Here is a 20420-nt window from a genome sequence, read left to right on the forward strand (position 1 = left end):
AAAAATTGTGCATCCCTCTCATTTTTCTGATAAAAATTTGCCCACCCCTCCTTTTTCCTACCAAAATTTTCCTGATCCCCCACTCAACTTCACCTGCCCCCCCCCCCCCCCCCCCCTGCCATACATTATGAACGCAGCCTAAATCAAAACCTTAAATTACTTATTCACATATCCACAAGCATTATTGAAAATAAGAACCTGTTTTTGATTTTCTAGGCTAAATAGGTTCTTGTTTAAAGGGGATATAAATGTCAAATTTGAGGCAAACAGGTTTTTAATTTTCAGGTTCTTACATGCAGGTTTTTACTGCATTTCAAAAAGATGTTGTAGTTCGGAGATCTGAAATCTGAATTCTGAAACCAATAGTCCCCTTCACAGTTCCTGGTGCCATTTTGAAAGGTAGCTGCCGTGTGTCATCACATCGAAGTGAGAATGAATGGTGAGCTTGGAAAGTTAGAGACATGTGAATAGTTGTCCAGGGTGTTAAGAAAAAGGTCTCTATCATTGCAAGTTCGCCGTTTGTCAGGGAACTGTGAAAGGGACTATTCACCAGCGCAGGTCATCTCTGAAGGTGGTGGCACATATTTACATATTAACTTGTTGCAAACTAATAATCAATGAGACAAAAAACTGATGACTTTACTTCATTTATTAAATTCATATCGCACAGCCCAAAATTTATTTTGCTCTCAGATTTCAGTTTCCGACCAACAGTCATACCAATGAAACAAACAAATGACATGAATGATAAAGTGAATTGCATCTATCAAAAATATCTAGTATATTAAGTTACACATTTCATAAGTTATAATAGTTTTCAGTGAAATGAGAGCCAGAGCACCATAACTATTGGGCTCCCTTTGTTTTAATGGTTAAAATAAAAGACGTCATGTCAAGAACCTATCTCTAGGTAAATTTCAAACAATATCCCAGTTAGGAAACAATTTATATTTTCACAGCTAAATTCCGGAATATCACATTTACTGATTATGTTAGAAAGTAAGCTACTTAGCATATGGTGAACATACAAAATAATATGAATATTACTTTATATCTGAATGAAAGGACTAAAGAGCACCCTTAATAATGGGAGGACTGAGCTTGGAAAATTAGTGGATATTAGCCAGAAATATTGGGGCTATAGCTCCCCCTGCCCCTTCTCCTCCATCGTCTCTGAGCACCATCCCACAGGGTTCAAAATTTTATTAGTGACCCTCCTTTAAATGTCAAGCCTTAACTTCACCTCTCCTCACAAGGTATTTTTTCTTCCTTTTTTTATATGTACACCCCAGGGGCAGATCCAGGAATTTTAGAAGGGGGGTGACTATTACAAAGGTTTTACCAGGAACTCGACAAAAAGGGGGTGATTGTTACTAACGATATACTGAGAAATTTGAGCAAAAGGGGGGTGACTTGCCACCCCTTTTACCATCCCTAGATCCGCCCCTGCGCTCTTAGTATATCTTAGTAAGAACTAAACTTTAGATTGTAGTTCCAAATTTTTATATTAAACTACAGTTTCACGATACTTTCCTCCATGTAAATAACCATTTTCCAACGAGTAGTTCGTTTGGTAGCTTTTTAAATATTCTGTCCCACCCACCTCGAGTTCTAAAATATCCTCAAACACTGAACTGAACATGTGCTCATTATTAAAGCCTTGGGCGCTTTCCTTATTTGTATTTACGACTACCATTACTTCTGATGAGTCTCCGTCTTTTGCTTCTGCCTTTATTGACCAGCACAACTTTTCTGTTTCTTCTTGCCATCTCGAATCTCCTCCATCTTTTTGAATTGATTCTGAGAAAGTTGCAAGTTCATTCTCATAGTCATAGCAACCCGAGGTATTATCGATTGATTCCACGCTTGTGTCCGTCGGATTTGTGACAATATCTGAAAGTCCTGAAAGTTCCGTTACGTCGCTACAACTATATGAATGATGAACGAGATCCTTAGATAGTTCAGTCTTTTCATGATCGATTAGATTATCCGCAGAGTGGCGCGTGTTGGCATCCCCCCATACGGAAGTGGAAGATAACTTATCTTTGCTTGAAGAAGTGTCCACATATTCTATATATCCGCTATCAACCGTTTCAGCAGTTGAGTGAGAAGAGCTCTTCCAGTGTTTATCACTGTCTGAAAAAGACGAAAACGAACCTCTCTCTTCTCCTTGCGCGGCAAGGTTTTCAACTTCCTCGCTCGCATCCTCTTCCTCTACCTCTTTTTTAATAAATGGTCCAGAGTATTGTTTCTCTTGTGGAGATATTTTGCGCTCTCCTTCATTTACTTCTTCAACAGTTGCTAACGGCATTAATGTTAGTATGGTTTGCTCCGCGCAGTCAATGTTACTTTGAGTCTCCACCGCATGTGCAACGTCTGCAAAACTCTGTCTTAGTGAATGCATGCTTGTATGGGATTCTACGTCGTTATATCGTCGTCTTGCTGTACTTGGGGTACCTCTTAGAGGTGTGGTGGTACCACTTATGAACGCTAAGTCTTGACGACTGGTGTAAGCTGAAATATTATGAGGATGTTCATCTGACACAATATTAAACAAGATGAAACTTGACGGTCTAGATACTGAGCCAAAATCAAGCTGAGATCGATTTCTTTCCAGAAGATGATTTTTCCCCTTCTTCTGGCTAAGTAAATAAGCTAATTTCTGTTCGTCTACGTACGACATATCGTAACGTTTCTCGTCTTTATAGCATTTGTCGATATCATTTTCGATCGAAAGTAAGGCTTGTTTGTCATAGTCCAATTCGTTTAAGTTCGGCGGCGTTAGCCAGGGTACGACAAAAGTGATACATATTCCTATGCATACAAGTCCACTACTAACGAAAAACACCACGTTGTAATTTCCAAGGAAATCATAGAACATACCTAAAAATAAAGATAAACAACAATTGAATGATTTCATATCTAATCGGTAATAATAAATGGCTATATCGTCTTACCATTTAATGCGCAACAGTATGGACTGGTACAATGATGCGCATGGATCATGGGCTAGTGATGATGTCACAATGATAACGCATCGATCATGGACTATTCTTGGCTTTCACGTGACGTCACTGACCTATTTCGACCTATCCAAATATGGGCGTCCGCCATCTTTGTGCCCCTCCGAGTGTGAAATGTTATGATAATAGTAGGCCATTTTTATAGTGTTTAGAGTTTTAGCTCGCTTCAGAGCCAAATGACGTCTCAAAACTTTGGAAAATGGCTGTGCCAGTGCTCTCGAAATATGGATCAGGTCTTGAAAGTCATGTAAAGGAACGTTATTTGAAGAAGATCGAGGCAGTAGGCGTTGATCCAGTCACCATACCAAGTGAGCAGTTTGATCCTGAATGTTTTGTTTAGTTACTTGGTTTTGCAGACGAGCTATTATACGAACGATCAGTTTAAAAATTACAAGAGTTTGGAAGCATATAATCAAGTGGTGTCTGGATTTGTGGTAATGGTAGCGACTGCAGAGTTTTTTCAGTTGCTTTTGCTACGTGTTTGGCTTTTGGTACTAACCCCAGTCATGTAACTTTTGATGTTGCTAAAATGCGTCCCCATTTATTAGCTTCCCTTAAAGGTGGACAAATAAGCATGTTTCCAACTTTTTAATTCATTCTTTAGCAAAGAAAATTATTAGTGATAAGTAATAGTCAGTAATATGACATAAATATTATAATAAATAATTTTTAATAAATAACCAAAAGCAAAAAGCTGATAATCAAAATAAATACTTCATTTAAGCGATTTAAATCAGACATCTTTTCATTGGAACTCAGTGAATAAAATGTAAAAATGTTTGTGTCTGAACTGTCCAGCATTATCAGCTTCTTACTTTAGGCTCAGTCAAAACAGATAAATTCTGCTTTGAGAAATACACCAACATATTAAAATCTTTTCTTTCGAGATTCAATCTACATCTCTTATTATGAAATCTAGTGACAATATTAAAATAAGCAGGAACCCATGTTCAGGGAAATGGTGTATCAGGGAAGAAACAGTAACATGACAATGAGTCATACATAGAGCAATATTTCTAGCAATAAAATTAATTAATAAACATTTCAGTTGCTATTGAATATTATTAGACCTCTGTTTACCTTTGGCATAATATTTTTCAATTTTTCTCTGGCTAAAAAATTGTTAGTTGAATCAAAATCAGTATTCATGTGTTAGCCACAGTTATCTTCTTAGCACATAATCTCAGATGAAAAATTAGGCCATAGGTAAAGAGTTATTTTCACTTTCTTTTTCCTTCATGCCCTTTTTCATATCAAAATTTAATTTTTAAGATTGTTTGTCCCCTCCATATTTGGACTTGTTGAAGAACGTGAATAAAATTGTTGCTTTATTTCTAGTGAAATAGTAATTGTGATTTTAGTGTTTTGTGCCTGTCACAATGTAATAATGATTTCTCCTGGTATAATGTTATTATAGAAAAAACTTTAAACATTGTTACCACCCCTGCTTTTTATGAAAAATGTACTACTCAAATGGCACTATGGAAGGACAAAAATTAACAAGTGCAGAGCAAACCCTTAAAATGCGGTCAACGATTGGTACCTGGAATTCAGGTGACCCATTCTGGTTGCTGCTTACAAAGTTTGTGGGCAGTGTTCCTTCCAGAATAGTGTATTTTCGCCGCAGTAGACCAATCACTCTTTCGACGTGTATCCTAACACTGGCTATCCCCCTTGAATGTTCAACGTCAATGGGATCTAACTGGGCTTTCCCTTTGGTAAATGCTGGAATTACCAGTTTTCCATGCTTTAAACCAACACTTTCTGTGATGGTAAATCCCCGATCAGCCATGACTGTATCCCCTGGGGTCAACTTATCTAAGAATCCACAATTCTCAGTTAAATATTTATCTGAGGTGCGGCCACCCCAAGCTTCAGAAACAAAGCAAATTGTACCTTGGGGAGTGATACCAATAAGGATCTTTATGGTGTTGTCAGCGGTGCTTATAAGATGAGGACGTTTGAGCTCTGGCCATAAGATTTGTTGGTTTTTCAATAAAAACTTCAAAGCAATCGATTATGACAGTTACTTTGCGCCTAAATGTATATTGAAAGCACATTGGCATAGTTTTCCACAACTGTTCCCTTTCAGGCCAATGGATAAAGCAGAACAACCTAGAATCCATTGCCAATATCCAAGAGGTAAATATTCTTGATACACTTGACAGGGACACCACGAAACGATACGCTAGGTCTTGAAAGGGAACGTTTAGTCTCAGCTTCATCAGTACCAGCACAAATTCTTGAAATCTATTAAGAACTGTAGATTTCCGTTGAACATGTGGCGCGACATGCTCAAACACCACCATCAGGACTTCATAGGAAGGTAGTCCTGTGTAAAATCGAACTTTATCAGCTGTATCGAAGAATTCTCTGTCCGGAGCTTGATATGCAGATTTTAAAAACATGTATTCAAATTCATCTGTCTGTGTGTCAGCGTTCTGTGAACCTTCAAAATAAGTTAAGTCTAAGTCCATCTGTGTTGACTCGTCCTTGAAAGTCACTACGGGTGTCTGGGTGCTCTTGTCGAGTATTTCTTCACGCTCATCATTCGCACTGCTGCAAGAAGGCTCAATATTAAAACATGAATTACTCTGTGTTTCGGTAGAAAACTCGATATCTTGGACAGCATTCCCAGTTTGATTCAAGTCCTTCTTTTTCCTCTCGACTCCAAGTTGCTGATGTTCTATGATTCGCTTCCTGCGCTCTCTTGCCCTTTCAGCTCGTTCTGTCTTAGCTTTCGCTGCTTCCTTCAGATCTTCTTCCTGACTTTCCTTTTTTCCAAGGTTAATAGTTGGAACCCAATCAATATTATATCTGTCCCAGACTTTTGCAGGCTTTCCCGAGACAAAGTGAAGACCACAAACACGTTCGGTTTCAAGAACCCTCTTCGCGTCAGTATCGCCTCGACTGATGGCCGAAATCCAAAGCCTTCTCCGCTCTCGTGTCAACTCTTCGTGCTCTTCGCCTTGATTCGATATCACTTTAGGTATTGAAGAAAAGGAAACTTTTTTCTTACCGCTCTTTGAACCGCAACCAACTACGATACAATGCACCATATTCAGTGAAAAGTTCACACATATCTCTCTGTCGCGTCTGTTTGTTTACTATCGAGGGGCACAAAGATGGCGGATAGCAACCGTTGTCAAGACCGGTGTCACGTGGGTGAAAGCCAAGAATTGATGATGATACAATGATTGCGCATCGATCAGAGGCTAGTGATGATGATACAATGATTGCACATCGATCATGGACTAGTGATGATGATACAATGATTGCGCATCGATCAGAGGCTAGTGATGATGATACAATGATTGCACATCGATCATGGACTAGTGATGATGATACAATGATTGCACATCGATGATGGACTAGTGATGAAGATACAATGATTGCGCATCGTTCACGTACTGATGATGATACAGTGATTGCGCATCGAACATGGACTAGTGATGAAGATACAATGATTGCGCATCCATCACGTACTGATGATGATACAACAATTGCGCATCGAACATGGTCTAGTGATGAAGATACAATGATTGCGCATCGACCATCAACTGGTGATGACAATACAACAATTGCGCATCGATCATGGACTAGTGATGAAGATACAATGATTGCGCATCTCTGGCAACACATAATTAACCAGTGACAAGGATATAATTATTCAAGTTTAAAATTACTTACCAGCTACTGGTGGACCAAGAGTCATCGGAATTGATATAACAGAATTTAAACTCCCAGAAGCCTCAGCCATCAACTCTTTACCAACTATATCGTACGTTATTAACCCACTTAATACAACAAACGATCCATCGAAGAATCCTTGGACAACCGCATACGTTACTAATGCACTGTAGGACTTCGCTAACGGTAAGAGACAGCCTGCTACTGACATCACGAGTAACGATAGTTGGAAGATAAGAGGACGATTAGCACAGCGAAGATTTGCAACCTTCCCAAGTGCTAACTTGCCAAAGGACTGACTGATGTACATGATGCCGACCAGTAGACTTCCTTTGGAGGGCGGGACACCAACATCTTTAGCTATCTTTGACTGTGAATACAAAAATCTGATTTAATTCAGGAATTTGAAAAGAAAAGAAATATCAACCAGAAAAGATGAGAAAATGCATGAGATTGATGCCGAGTGGAGCTTCCGCTAAAGTGAGCTGGCGAATATCGATCAGACAAGTGAGGAAATAATACAATCATTTGTTAGCATCCCAAGTAATCAAGTCATTAAAACCAGCGAGGAAAAAAAGCATAGAAAATTTTCCTTTTTCAAGAAACTTTTATTTAATGTTATACTTTTTATTTGAAAATGAAATTATAAATTATTGTTGTTATTTTTAAAAATATCTTGCAATTTCTCGCGCCGAATCCACCAAGGCATGCATACCATACAGGGCCAGACATTTTCAGCTACTTTCAAGGATTCCTTCTTCTTCGTATCCAAAGTTCATCAAAAGTCACGTCCAATGTGGTTCGATATCTCGTGTCTAATGGAATATTACTCTAAATTATATATATAACTTGATTTGGTTATTTTTCTCTTATTGACAATTCCGCTACTTTTTGACATTTATGTTCCATTTTTTCTATAGCAGGTGACTTATTTGGTGCTCCTATTTACAAGAATGAAACAATAACTACGAAAAAACTGGTTAAAAAAATGATGATCTGAATTTTTTTGTTCAAATTTACTTCACTCTATCATTAGCTGCCGAAAACCACTACCGCAAAAATTATTGCGACCGAATTTGCAGTCGTATTCGGACTTGGAAAAGACGGTTCGCCATTAGAAATGCCTCCAAGATGTCCCGCACGAAATAACCCGTGAAAATCTTACTATCAGTGACCATATGAAGTTTCCCTCGCGCGTCATAAGTTCTGGCCCGCTGATTGTCCTCTGTTGGCTTCCATGGCGTCTCCATGGCAATACGTCGATGTCGAAGCTACAAAAACGAAAGCTAAAACCCGGCACCGAAAAATCTCATGCAGTTAAGGGTATACTTACTTAACAGCAGATTAGAACTTTGCGGATTTAAGTATCTTTTCCTCGTTAGAATGAGATGAGTCGGCCCATAGTAACCAAGGAAACCAATTTGAGACTTAGAACATGGGACAGCGATTATAGTTACCATGACAACCAACTTGATGCTAGCAGATGTGCCACCAAGGCAACCAATGTGTGCTCAACACCATTTTTCTTAGTCTTCGAGTTAGAATTTGATGATACTTGTTACAGTCAATGCCATGAAATCCCGTGAACGTTTTGATTGTGGTTCAAAGAACCGTTCACAATCGATTTTGCACTAGTAACATTAGGTATAAAGGTTTGGAGAAGAGGATTAGTGTGTTGTATATTTGAGAGGGTAGTGGTATTGGGCTATTGAGAGGTAGGTAGATATTTGTTTACACACTGAATCCCAGGGCAAGAGTATATGTACGATTGTACACATGACAGATATCATATCAAAATTTAAACACACGTATTACCAAGTTGATGTCCATGTGTAACAACCAACCAATTGTGGCGCAGTGCCATGCGCAGGTCAGTGAAATGCCACACAGGAAGTATCAACTCGAATATTATGCGCATGCGTCACAAAGAAAATCAACACACTTCAGTGCGTTCATGTTCTGAAACTTTTTTATTTAAAAACCAACTTACTAGATACATGGTTGGGATGAAGTAGGCGAACAATATCAATGACATAGCCACGATCCACACCAGGAATCCCTTGTTCTGCCATTGCTTGCCAAGTTTACAAAATGTCTTGCACTTCGACGCCAACGAATTGGACGTCTTAGCAGGTTCTTTTTCAAGAGTCGGGTGTTTTTCTGCTTCCTCTGGACATTCCTCTGGGGTTTTGAGCGGAGAATAAGCCAGTCCTGCGACGAACGCCACGGCTGAGAATGCGGCCATCACTCTGAAGGTCAGCGGCAGGCCATAATTTGAAATAAGGTACTGGGATAATGTGTTGATTGAAAGCGTTCCAAAGCCTACCCCCGATATAGCTATACCATTGGCTAAAGGCAAGTGCTTGTGGAAGTACTGGATCAAGGCGACAAGGGAAGAAAAGTAAAGCATACTACAGGCAAGACCACCGAGGACGCCATACGTGAAGTACATACACAAAATGCTGTTGGATATGGAAGTCAGGAACATAGAGACTGCTAAGAGGACGCTACCCGTGCAGGCAACGATGCGACAGCCAAAACGATGACAGAGCTGAGTAGTCAGGGAACCACAGAAAAATGTAAGGCCAATAGTAAACGCGCCTACCCATGCTGGAAATAAAACGAAAGGATTCAATTACTGTCATTTGTAGAAACTGCATCTTTTTTATTCCTATACTAAAAAACATACCCTGGGGTCTGCACAGTTACCTTGTCTTTGATAATCTTTAATGAGGGAAACCTACTCACTAGACGTGGTTTTCAGTAGGGCCCTAAGTCTGGTTTCTTTGTTGCCTTGGGGACCTTGGGTACCCCTACCCTTATGCAGACGTTCTTCGGGTCGTCACGTCATCACGCAACGTTTCTTTACCCATACATTTGCGTGACGACTCCAAAAACGTCTGCGTAGGACGCTAGGGCGCATGGACATCGACGTGGAACGCGCGAACACACGTAACCTTGCGTGGCGCTCTTGTAAGAAATACGACTCGGCTTTGTCCGGACAAAAACTCCAGAGGGAACATTATAAAATTAAAGTGCATAATAAGGAGACATCATTTCGATCCTTGTTAGATATTCAGGAATAATTTTTATTTTTGATCCACTTTACTGACTTTCAATGCAAGAGCAACAGGGTTCCCACGAGTGCCCGCGTTAAAATAGCGTTTCTTTCGAGATATCGAGTTGTTCAAAAAGTTTCGTTTCCAAGAATAGATAGAAAACTCACGATCAAAAGATGAGAAAAACGATCAGATAGTGCAATACAACTTGTCACAAGATTATTATCTCAAAACTAAACCTGAAGATCGCAACAACCGAAATCGTAATTTTATATAATACGTTTAGTAAACTAATCGTCTTAGAACGAAAATATTAAAAAGCAAAATATAGGTAGATAATTTTCTGCCTTGCGGCTTACTAAGGTCAATTGAAGTGCTTTCCTCAGGTCCCCACATGTTCAAAATTATCGATCATAAGACTGTTTTCCATAATTGCTTCTAAGCCCTTTTCCGACCGCAAAGGAAGTTGCACAATATTTTTCAAGATATGCACATGGACTTTGAACTTCTGTCAATCAAATTTGCAACCCTGTACAAAGTACATCATAAAAATGACGACAAATAGTTTTTATTTGTTATCCACCATTCATTTTCAAAATAAAAGTTGATGTTTTGCGCAATTTTTTTAGAGCGTTAATAAAACAAAACAAAAAAAACCTGAAGTTTTAAGAGCAGCGCTTTACCGGGCGCGCGTCACATGTCCACCCGCACTGATATATTTATCGAGAGGAGACCTTAAGATTTATGCTACCGCTCTCAAATTAAATCCCAAGACCGTTCCTTCAAGCAAAGCTCTCTAAAATAAATTTATTCAAGGCTATAAATTATATTCAGAAATATGAACCAAAAATGAAACTCTTCTACATTTTATAACAGGCAACCTGAATTTATGAAATGTTCGCGACATGTTTACCTAGTTTGAATATCGCCCGAAATTTTTTTCTATCTCTTTGCCGAGAATATTTGTTTCTTTAGGATCAAAAAGCATTTTTTGGTTCTCTAGAGAAAAAGCCAAAACGATGGACAAAACAATTGCTGGTGCTAGTATTCTTGTTTTATAGAGATAATAAAATAATAATCAAAAGAAAAACTCACCAGTTTCCGCTTCGCTTCGACCAAATTTGTCTAGTAACGCAATGAAGAAGGTACCGAATGAACAATGAAATCCACCGACTAGGAACTGTAATGAAAATGAAGAAATACAAACGATCCATGACCAGAGAGAGTCTATGGATTTCTCTGTGATTTGAACTTGTAGCAATTTGGGCGATTTCATGATCGCTAGAAAATCTTTCAAGTCAGCTTAAAATAGATGTTGTTCGTTTCTGCTAAGAAGTGGAAGTTTCATCGACGACTATCGTTTTTCAAAATTTCCTTCCAACGGCTTGGGTCTTTGGATTAAGTGATGAAAGACAAGCGCTCCGCTCCTTCTCGAACATCAGGAAAATAATAGCTTTCACAGCGGAAAAAAATTTTCGAATGCCTTGTTTGACAAGAAAAACTGGACCGGTCAGGCAAGTTTTCGCACCCAAGCAATAGCGTCATCTGTACACAAAACAACACTGTTTGATTGCAGCTAAATTTTAATTTTTCTGTCTAAGATTCTCAATAAATTCTATTATTTTTTCCTATAGAACAACTTCTTTGCTTTGAAATTTTATTAGAATCCTCTAAAAGCAAATTTTTCTTCACTAGAGAGTGAAAGTAAAGCCTTTCTACAAACAAACAATACCGGTTATAAGTGAGTTATGCTTACAGTATGCTAATTTCAAATTTTAAGCGATTTAATAAATGATTTTTCTAGTTCGTTCGGTGTAAAGTCTATATTAAGAATTGCAGACTTTAGCTATTGCTAAATTAAACCAAGAAGCATTACTCGACGTTAGATTTTTCGAAATGTAGGGAGTATCTAAAATTTCTTTTCAAAGGGACTTCAGTTGCACGAGAAGAGCACCGGTTGGCATGTGACTTGTTTTGTTTTGGGCTGGCTAATTTGAATATCAAAAACCTGTTATGTGAGAACAATTTGCCTAGCATGATGTAATAACGAGGATAAAAGGTATGAAAAATGATTAAAAAAAAACAACAGGTTTCTAGATTAAAATACAAGAATACATTGCGAGGATTTTTTTTTTTCTTTTTCGAGAAATGAATAAAAAAGTAATTTTCCATTTAATAAAAGCTGTACCGTATAACTTTGTTTTTAAGGCTGGTTTGACATTAGGTTGAAAAATAGTTTAGTCGTTTGAGTTGAGGCTGTGGTATCTAATGCAAAGCTTTTTTGCAGAGCTAGTTTTTATACCTGATATGAAAATAGGCAATAGAATTGAAATCCTTGATTACATTTAAAGAGAAAAACATAAAATTATAGGGAATTAAAACCATTGTATTCAGTTAGAGTAAGTTGTGAAGCGATGCATTTAATTGTCTGTCACGCACGTGTTGCAATAACCATCAGTTTTAAAGTTACAGTATTTTATAACGAATTACATAACATACAGTGTCGTGACACTGAAATCGCTTGCGTGTTTGAGAAAAACTTTCGCGACAAGAAAAAAACTGACAAGTGACTACTTTTTTAAGGCATTGATTTCAAAAAATATTTTAAAACTAGCTACAGCTAATAATGTTCTTTTGTAACAACAACGATGTTAATAATGATATTAATATTCAGCGCTCCTTACTCAAATGGTTTCCGTTTCGAGGAAATCGTAAAGAAAACGTCTCGCGATAATAATAAAACATTATATTTGTTAGAGCAGGCTGAAGCTGATTATATTTTCGGCTTTCGCCGATGGGTGCATTATACTACACTATTATTTTATGTGAAACAACACTAAACTCACATGTTGATTCGTCAACTATAAAATTGCACAATTGTTTATGAACCAGCTGTGACGTCATAGTGTCATATTTTAAAACGGTTCCAAATGTGAGACTATGGTTAGTAATAAAGTTGAAATCCCAGTAGGACTGTGAGTGGTGCAGCAACACTCCTAACTGGTATCGGTCATTACTAGTGTTTACAAAGTAACTGTTAGAAATCTCGCGTTCTGATTGATTGAGAGAGCGTGCTTTATGAGAGCATACAGCACGCGGGCGCACTTTCAGTTGCGTAATTCCTATCTAAAATAACGGTTATTGTTATTTATATTTCATAAAAGAAATATAAAAAAAAACCGTGATAAATGTGCTATGTGTAGCTATAAAGCACTTGGGGGTTGGATCCTGCTACGCGTCGTGCTTCTCCTAACACTTCTCTAGAGTTCTGCCAACCCCTCCCCCCCCCCCCCCCACGTGCTTTATAACTGCACAAGCACGCGGGCGCGTTTTCTATTTCTTCATTATCTCAACAACCGCGTTTAGGGGTTAGGGGGGAGGGGTCAGTCGTCTTTTCCGCCTCACTAGGGTAGGTAGAATAAAGCTCATAAATCAATCTGTTAGTTATCCCTGTTTCAGCAATATGGTTTTTTCTTCTAGCACTAGCTATCCTAACGCCTTAAAGCAGTGGTCTTGAGTCAAAAAGATGTGCCAATCCGTCTTCCTGGTGTTTGGGCCGGGAATACGTCATATGGTGTGGGCCAGTGGACAACAAATGGTAAGAGCACAAAAGTTGATAAATCATAATTTAACACGCTGTAATAAAACACTTCATATTTATTACATAAAACACATGACTTACAACTTTAGCATTTCTTCTTTATAAATAACACAAAATTCAAACCACAAGAGCTTAATATTTAGTACTCTGCAATACGCATCAATAAGTCTTTTGCATGCTTCATATACTTCTTAAATCAAAATTTCCTCTTTTGATAGAAAATATCATAAAAATATCACCTATACTTTACAACTTCTGATACATCAAACATTTGACTAAAAACTTTTGCATTTCTTTTTTATGAATAGCAGAGTGCAAACCATAAGAGACACGCAACGAGACTTGCATACTTCATATACTTCTTAAATCAAAATTATTTTTTTAAATTTAAATATTACAAAAATACTGATCACATATAGTTTTACAACTTCTGATTCAAATTATTTCTTTCAGATGTCTCTTCACCGTTCATTATATAAATACCTCCGCATTATATTAGCCAAGTAAATAAATAATCTTATATATATTTTCCGTCAGTTTTAAAGAAAATAATTATTTTATAGATTATAATACTTTGAATATCATTATACAAAAAATACGGTTATATTTAAATAGCATTACAAATATTGCCTACCATATCACTCATTTTTTTATCGCATGATATTGTTATATATTTCTCTTTCAACATTAAAATTAATTTTTCCCTTTAATTTGCGTGAAAAAATTATTCATTATTTTTTATATATTATTCTTGACCCTCTTCAATTTCAAAAATTCTATATTTGGACTTGTTGTAATAATATTTAAAACCACTATCACCCCTCCCCCCCTGCTCTCCGCAACATGCACGAATTAAAGTTAACTATATCAGCCGTTATTTTTCTGTATGTCTAGATCTCCACATCCTTCATTAGCGAGTTCATCTGGCGCTTCAGGTTGAAGGTTGAGAACAATGTCATCGTAATGGTCTTCCTCAGCAAGGTGGCTGTCAATAAATTCGTGACACTCGATTGATGCGTTGCCTTGCTTATTCAGTCCATTATAACTTTCTTCCGATTAAAGGGATGTTTCGCTGTAGCTATAGGAATCGATGCCGTCTATCTCAGATTGACACCTGTCAATCAAATCTTGACTCAGGTTTGTCTTGTGTAATTTGTCGTTAGTTCCTTCTGCTTGCGAAAGAAGAGAGACGTCAGTGCAGCTGTAAGAATGAAAAGGAATGTCTTTGTAGAGCGAAGGCTTTCGTACTAATCTGTCGCTTGAGCTACTAACGGATCTTTTGTTTAAAAAGTCATTTTTCCATTCAACGAATCCGCTGTCAGCTGTTCCAGTCGACAACTGAGAAGAAGAGCTTTTATTAGAGTCACAACTCAAGTCAGAGGTGCTTAAATTGCTTGCGAATGTTTCCTCGGCTATCCCTTCATGGGGAACCTTGTCAGACACATCTGTCTCCTTAGTGCGACTGTCTTCATAATCATGATTATAGTTATCCAAGCTATCGGTAACCTCAATGTCGATATTAGTTATTGACGTCTTTTCGCCTTCTTCTTCAACAAACGTCTTCACTGTTTCTTTCTCTTCAGATTCCCGGACTGTTTCCAAGGTCCCCTCGTTATGAATAAGGACACAGGTCTCTGAAGCACGTGAATCAAACAGTACTTCAGGTATAGACTCTAGATGTGGAGCCTCTATAACACTGTGGTTCGTTGAGAACAAGCTGGAGTGAGATCCATAGAAAACATTTCTCAATGAGTTGGAGAAATTAGGTCCAGTGTCAGTATTTGATAACGCCAAGTCTTGAAAACTGGAATAAGCTGAAATATCGCGCTGATCGTTCTCAGAGACAATTGTGAAAAGAACAAAGCTTGATCGTTGAGAATCTGAAGTGCTGCCATCAAGAAAGGCTCTGTTTCTCTCTAGTAAATGATGCGCGACACTCTCGTCCAACAGATTTGCCATATGTTTTTCATCGACGCACGACAAGTCGTATCGATTTCCATTGACAAAGCTACCAAAAGCTTTACTTTTTACTGTAGTGAGATCCTGTTCTAAGTTGGGTTTTGCTAGGGTTGGTGGAGTCAGCCAAGGAATGAGGAACATAATAGTCATACCAGTGAGTAGTAGACCCCCCGAAAGGAAGAATACAGCATTGTAATCACCAAGATGGCCATAAAGAACACCTGTTGTCAAAGAAAACATAAAAGAATCAATCTTCGATACTGGTGCGCTTCTTTGCTATGAAGAGACGCGATTTGTCATTACTGATGAGTACCAGTAACAACGCACTAATTTGATTTTAATAGGTTGATCCAACGACGGGAATTGGAAATCCATGATACGCAACTTGATGGTACACGACAGCACCACGATATAATAATTGAGCGAAGACGATCTTTTCTTAATTAAGTTGGCCACGTTGTATGTATGTATGTATGTTAAAAGAGAATTGGAAATGCGCAAATTGTTTGCGGGCGACAGACGTTTTACATGCAGACATCATCTAATGCTAGTTAAGAATTTATGAACTTTTCCTAGAGAGACTGAAAGTCCTCAAAACGCGCAAACATAATCCAATAATAATCCAAGGGAATCGGAATTCTGTGACCTGTAGACACGCAGTTTGATGGCGGACAACAGGCTTTCCAACTTACAGATCGCAGCTTTTACAAAATAACGTTAGTGCAACAATTTATGATATCACGCCCGCCACTGAGACGTCTATGAAATGCGTAGCTAACTTGTTTGGGTCTAGTGATTTTAGGCCCGCTTATTTTAGAATTCTTTCTACTTAGAATCACTTGGGTTTTGTACAAGAAATGAATGTGAGAAAACTTACCCGCTACTACTGGTCCAACGGTCATTGGTATCGAGACAACAGAGTAAACACTGGCAACAGCGCCGGCCATCAATTCCTTGCCAACAATATCATTAGTTATTAAACCAATTGATACTGTATAACCGCCATCGAAGAATCCTTGCACGACACAGTAAGCAACCAAAGCACTGTAGGACTTGGCAAGGGGAAGAAGACACGTCGAGACGGCCATCAGGAGTAGTGAAGTCTGTGCTATCCATAGACGATTTGCGCATTTGACATTGGATAGCTTTCCAACTAATAACTTGCCCGTTGTCGAGCTGATAGCAAAGATGCTGATCAAGAACCCACCCTTGGAGGGAGGCACACCTATGTCTTCTGCTATTAGTACCTACAGCATAAACAATCTTGGTTAACTTTATTTGATTCAAAATGGTATATAGATTTAAACAGATCGAAAATCATGATCATACTCAGCCACATTAATGGATATGAAGCTGAGTAATGACTAATTGCTGCGTGCACTCATCAGCAATATCAACGGATATTACCCGAGACGAAGTATATTTTTATTACTTCTTAAAGTGTGCGTGTGGGAAGAGAGCTGTTAAGTGTACATGTCATCTTATTGTTCTAAATAAAACGCGCACATTTTCACGAAGCCAGAAACCCATACGTCTGGGGCTGTGTTGGGCGTAACTGTGAAAATATGAAAGTGGAAAAATACTTTTTTACTTTTTTAAAACTATGAAGCAATAATGAAGTAATAGAAAACGCTCGCGCGTGCTGTGTGCAGTTATAAAGCACGCGGGGGTTGGCAGGACACAAGAGAAGCACGACGCGTATAGGAGTGCTTCTTCATACTTTCCGAGTGTTCTGCCATTCCCCAAGTGCTTTTATAACTGCACACAGCACAGCAAGCAAACTTTTTTTCTTTTGTGTAAATGCGCAGCTTGTTTCCGGGCGATATAATAATTATAATAATTATAATAATGATAATGATGATGATGATGATGATAATGATGTTGATAATTCTATTAGTGAAAACGATGTGAAATAAGAAAAAGCAATAAATGCAGTAAGAAGAAGGAAAAAAAAAAAAGAATAATAATAAAAAAATAATAAAAAATAATAATGATAATACTTACAAGATACATCAGCGGGATATAGCAAACAAACATAATAAGAGTCATGGCAATCGTCCAGACGACAAACCCCTTGTTCTTCCAATGCTTTCCTAACTTGAATAATCTCAAACATCCCCTAATATTTTGCTTGCCGTCATTACTGTCTATTTGCTTTAAAGTCTTCTCATGAAAGTCGTTGATTGGTTCTTTTAAATTGCTTTCTTTAGAACTCTTCAGAGGTGCATAAGATAGACCAGCTAAGAAGCAGAAAGCAGACATCCCTGCCAGGATCTGGAAGGCAACCTTTACTCCGTATCTTGAGAGGAGTTGTTGAAGCAGAAGTGTAATAATCAGTGTACCGACTCCTGAACCTGACACTGAAATCCCGCTGGCTAAAGGTAAATACACGTAAAAGTACTCTATCAAAGCCCCAAGTGATGAGAAGAATAGCAGGCTTGAAGCAATGCCATTCAGCACACCAAATGTAAAGTACATCGTTGTTATACTGTTTGCAAAAGAAGTTAGGAATCCAGAGATCGCTAGTAAGGCACTACCCGTGCAGGCGACTATACGGCAACCAAAACGCTTGCAGAGGTAAGTAGACAGAGGGCCGCAGAAGTATGTGAGGCCAATAGCAGTAGTACCAACCCATACTGAAAAAAAAAGATGTATTAATCCATGCAATCAACGCCAATATCAACCTCTCTTTCTACTTTCTTTCTCTCTCGTTCTTTCGTTTTATATTTCTTTATTCATTAATTAATTTCCTTTTTCCTATTTATTTCAATTTTTTTTATTCACTTATTCATTCACTTTTTAATTTAATTATTTTTTCCTATTTATTTCCATTCATTTATTCCCTTTTTCCTATTTATTTCCATTTCTTCATTCAGTCATTCATTCATTTATTCATGGTCCCTTTTTCCCATTTATTTCCATATTTCATTCTCTATCTCTCCTTCTCTTACTATTTTATTTGTTTATTCTACTTTATTTATCCACCCACCCATCCATCCCTCTTTTTTCCTCTCTCTCCCTCTCCCTCCGTCCGTCTGTCCGTCAAATTGATTCCGATTATTAGTGGTTAAAAAAATTTTACCAACGCCTATAATATCGTTTGCCTTTATTCAAAATCGGCGATCTATATTTCATGTATTCAAGTCAACCCGGTTATTTAAAAAGATTTCATTATTTCAAGCAGCATCTGGTTTACTTCCTGTTATTGCACGAAAATGACTGGTTTTAAGAATAATTTACGTGGGCAGAGAATGAGCTAGAAAGTATGGCAGCTTTGTAAACAGCCTTTATATTCCTGAATTTTATATAAGTTTAAATTTTATAGTTATATTAAAGTTAAAACTTTTTTTAATGGGAACATTTTAAAAAGAGAATATTCGAAAAATCTTCAATATCGGGACCATTTCGCTTTTGAACGGAAAACTAAATTTAAAAATTTGACTAGCTTACAGATTCACTGAAAAACGATGATTCTATTGTACCGGTTAAAAACAAAATCGACTGATTGACCTACCTGTTGCGGATTCACTGCGGCCAAATTTGTCTAGCAAAGAAACGAATATAGTCCCGAACGAGTTCTGTAAGCCTATCACAAGAACTTGAATGAAAAATGAAGAGAAGCACACGACCCAAGACCAATACGTGCCTGCGTTCCTCTCTGTAATCTTTACCAGCAAAGGTTTCATCTTGATACGTGTATTTCGTATTTCAAGTATATTCTTCGATATGGGATGTTGGTTTTTCGTCGCCCTTGTGACAATCTTCTAGCGCACGAGCTAAAAACTCAACCCAAACGACACGAGCTTTCTTTCTCTCTTGAGAACCGACTCTTGATTTCGTTGATAACGACATTTTTAATGCTCGTTTTTCTGGAAAAGCAAAAAGAACCGGTTTTTCAAGCCGGTTGAAAGCAAGTCTTATGTGTTAAACCTACCAAAAAATAGTGACGTCACAACTGACTACCGTTTATTGCATAATTCCAACGACAGAATTGATCGCTTACTATTCATTAAGCTAACAGAGTACGTAGAAACATAAAATCAATTGAAAATCTGCTCCTATAATTTTTTATGATCATCCATGATCGAATAATATGAGTTGAGAAAAGTGAAAATGGTCGTTAAACGCTTCTATGAGGAAGTGTGCCACATTGTATTGCGTTACTCAACAGTTTAGCCGAAACAAACCTGCCGAAAATCCATTCAAATGCAAATACAGCCTCACAGGAAACCATTTGAGTGTCGCTTTTCTTTCGAAATGGAAATTTTTTTAAAAACATTTTGTGTAGATATTTTCCCCCCGGTGTTTTTAAATCTGAAAGCCAAGTCACTAAGTTATTAGGATTCGTTTTCCTGAATGCGTTTCTATGGCAACAGACCGACTACAATAATTAGTGAGTTAATACTTCAAGATCCTCTGAAAATCTTGGCCATCAAAATTTTTCTTTACACAGACAATTTATTTTCTTTTAGCTTTTGATTCTGACCCTAATGGTTTTACTAAGTTAAACGATCTACAGTAATTCAATCATTACTCGCGTCATAAAATATCGATCTCTCATCGTATTCAAAGAACAAGGAATAAGAAATAAACTAGTCTTGTCGCATGAAAGAGTTGTTTATAGAACTACTTGAGTTGCAAAATAATTCTAAATCGGATATGACGAATGCGAATAATATTTTTCGAAAGGGAAAATATTTCTTGCTTTCGTCATATGATTCAAGTTGGGGATTTTTGAGCCTTAACTAATTAATAATATTTATAATAATAATAATAATAATATTTATTTATAAAGCGCAAATACAAATCTGTTCTAAGCGCTAGTAAACAAACGACAAAGACAACGACAAAATAAAATTATTTACAAAGAATATGCTAATTTGAAGAGATAAGTTTTAAGTTCAGTTTTGAATGAGGCAAGACTTGATGCATTTCGGAGAGATATTGGAAGTGAGTTCCAGAGTTCAGGAGCAGCCACAGAGAAGGAGCGATGACCATAAGATTTAAGATTATAAGAATGTGCTGATAGAAGAACTTGTGATGCAGAACGAAGATTACGGTTCGGTTTATACACTGAAATGAGTTCCC

At 37.6% G+C, this 20420-nt stretch overlaps 2 protein-coding genes across 3 annotated transcripts; both read right to left on the reverse strand.

The window, feature by feature from the left end:
* Nucleotides 1-634: 634 nt before the first annotated feature.
* Nucleotides 635-11255, reverse strand: LOC148909104 (monocarboxylate transporter 10-like). 2 transcript variants are annotated; one of them, XM_089033496.1, is made up of 4 exons: nt 10868-11255; nt 8704-9323; nt 6714-7083; nt 635-2883 (listed from the first exon to the last, which is right to left on the reverse strand). In XM_089033496.1, exons 1-4 carry the CDS (start codon nt 11046-11048, stop codon nt 1508-1510), a joined length of 2547 nt encoding a protein of 848 aa, XP_088889622.1. In that variant the 5' UTR covers nt 11049-11255; the 3' UTR covers nt 635-1507. The 2 variants fall into 2 exon arrangements, with proteins under 2 accessions (XP_088889622.1, XP_088889621.1); XM_089033495.1 differs by lacking the exon at nt 635-2883 and adding an exon at nt 3597-6063 and having other exon boundaries at nt 10868-11254.
* Nucleotides 11256-13433: 2178 nt separating this feature from the next.
* Nucleotides 13434-19226, reverse strand: LOC148909105 (monocarboxylate transporter 10-like). Its single transcript, XM_089033494.1, has 4 exons — nt 18847-19226; nt 17337-17968; nt 16210-16579; nt 13434-15553 (listed from the first exon to the last, which is right to left on the reverse strand). The coding sequence occupies exons 1-4, from the start codon at nt 19016-19018 to the stop codon at nt 14430-14432; spliced, it is 2298 nt and encodes a 765-aa protein (XP_088889620.1). The 5' UTR covers nt 19019-19226; the 3' UTR covers nt 13434-14429.
* Between the last annotated feature and the right edge of the window lie 1194 nt (nt 19227-20420).

The sequence above is a fragment of the Actinia tenebrosa genome, unplaced genomic scaffold (assembly GCF_029948245.1).
Source record: "Actinia tenebrosa isolate PJP-AT-01 unplaced genomic scaffold, QUT_ActTen_1.0 PGA_scaffold2__45_contigs__length_23673736, whole genome shotgun sequence".
Classification (NCBI taxonomy): Eukaryota; Metazoa; Cnidaria; class Anthozoa; order Actiniaria; family Actiniidae; genus Actinia; species Actinia tenebrosa.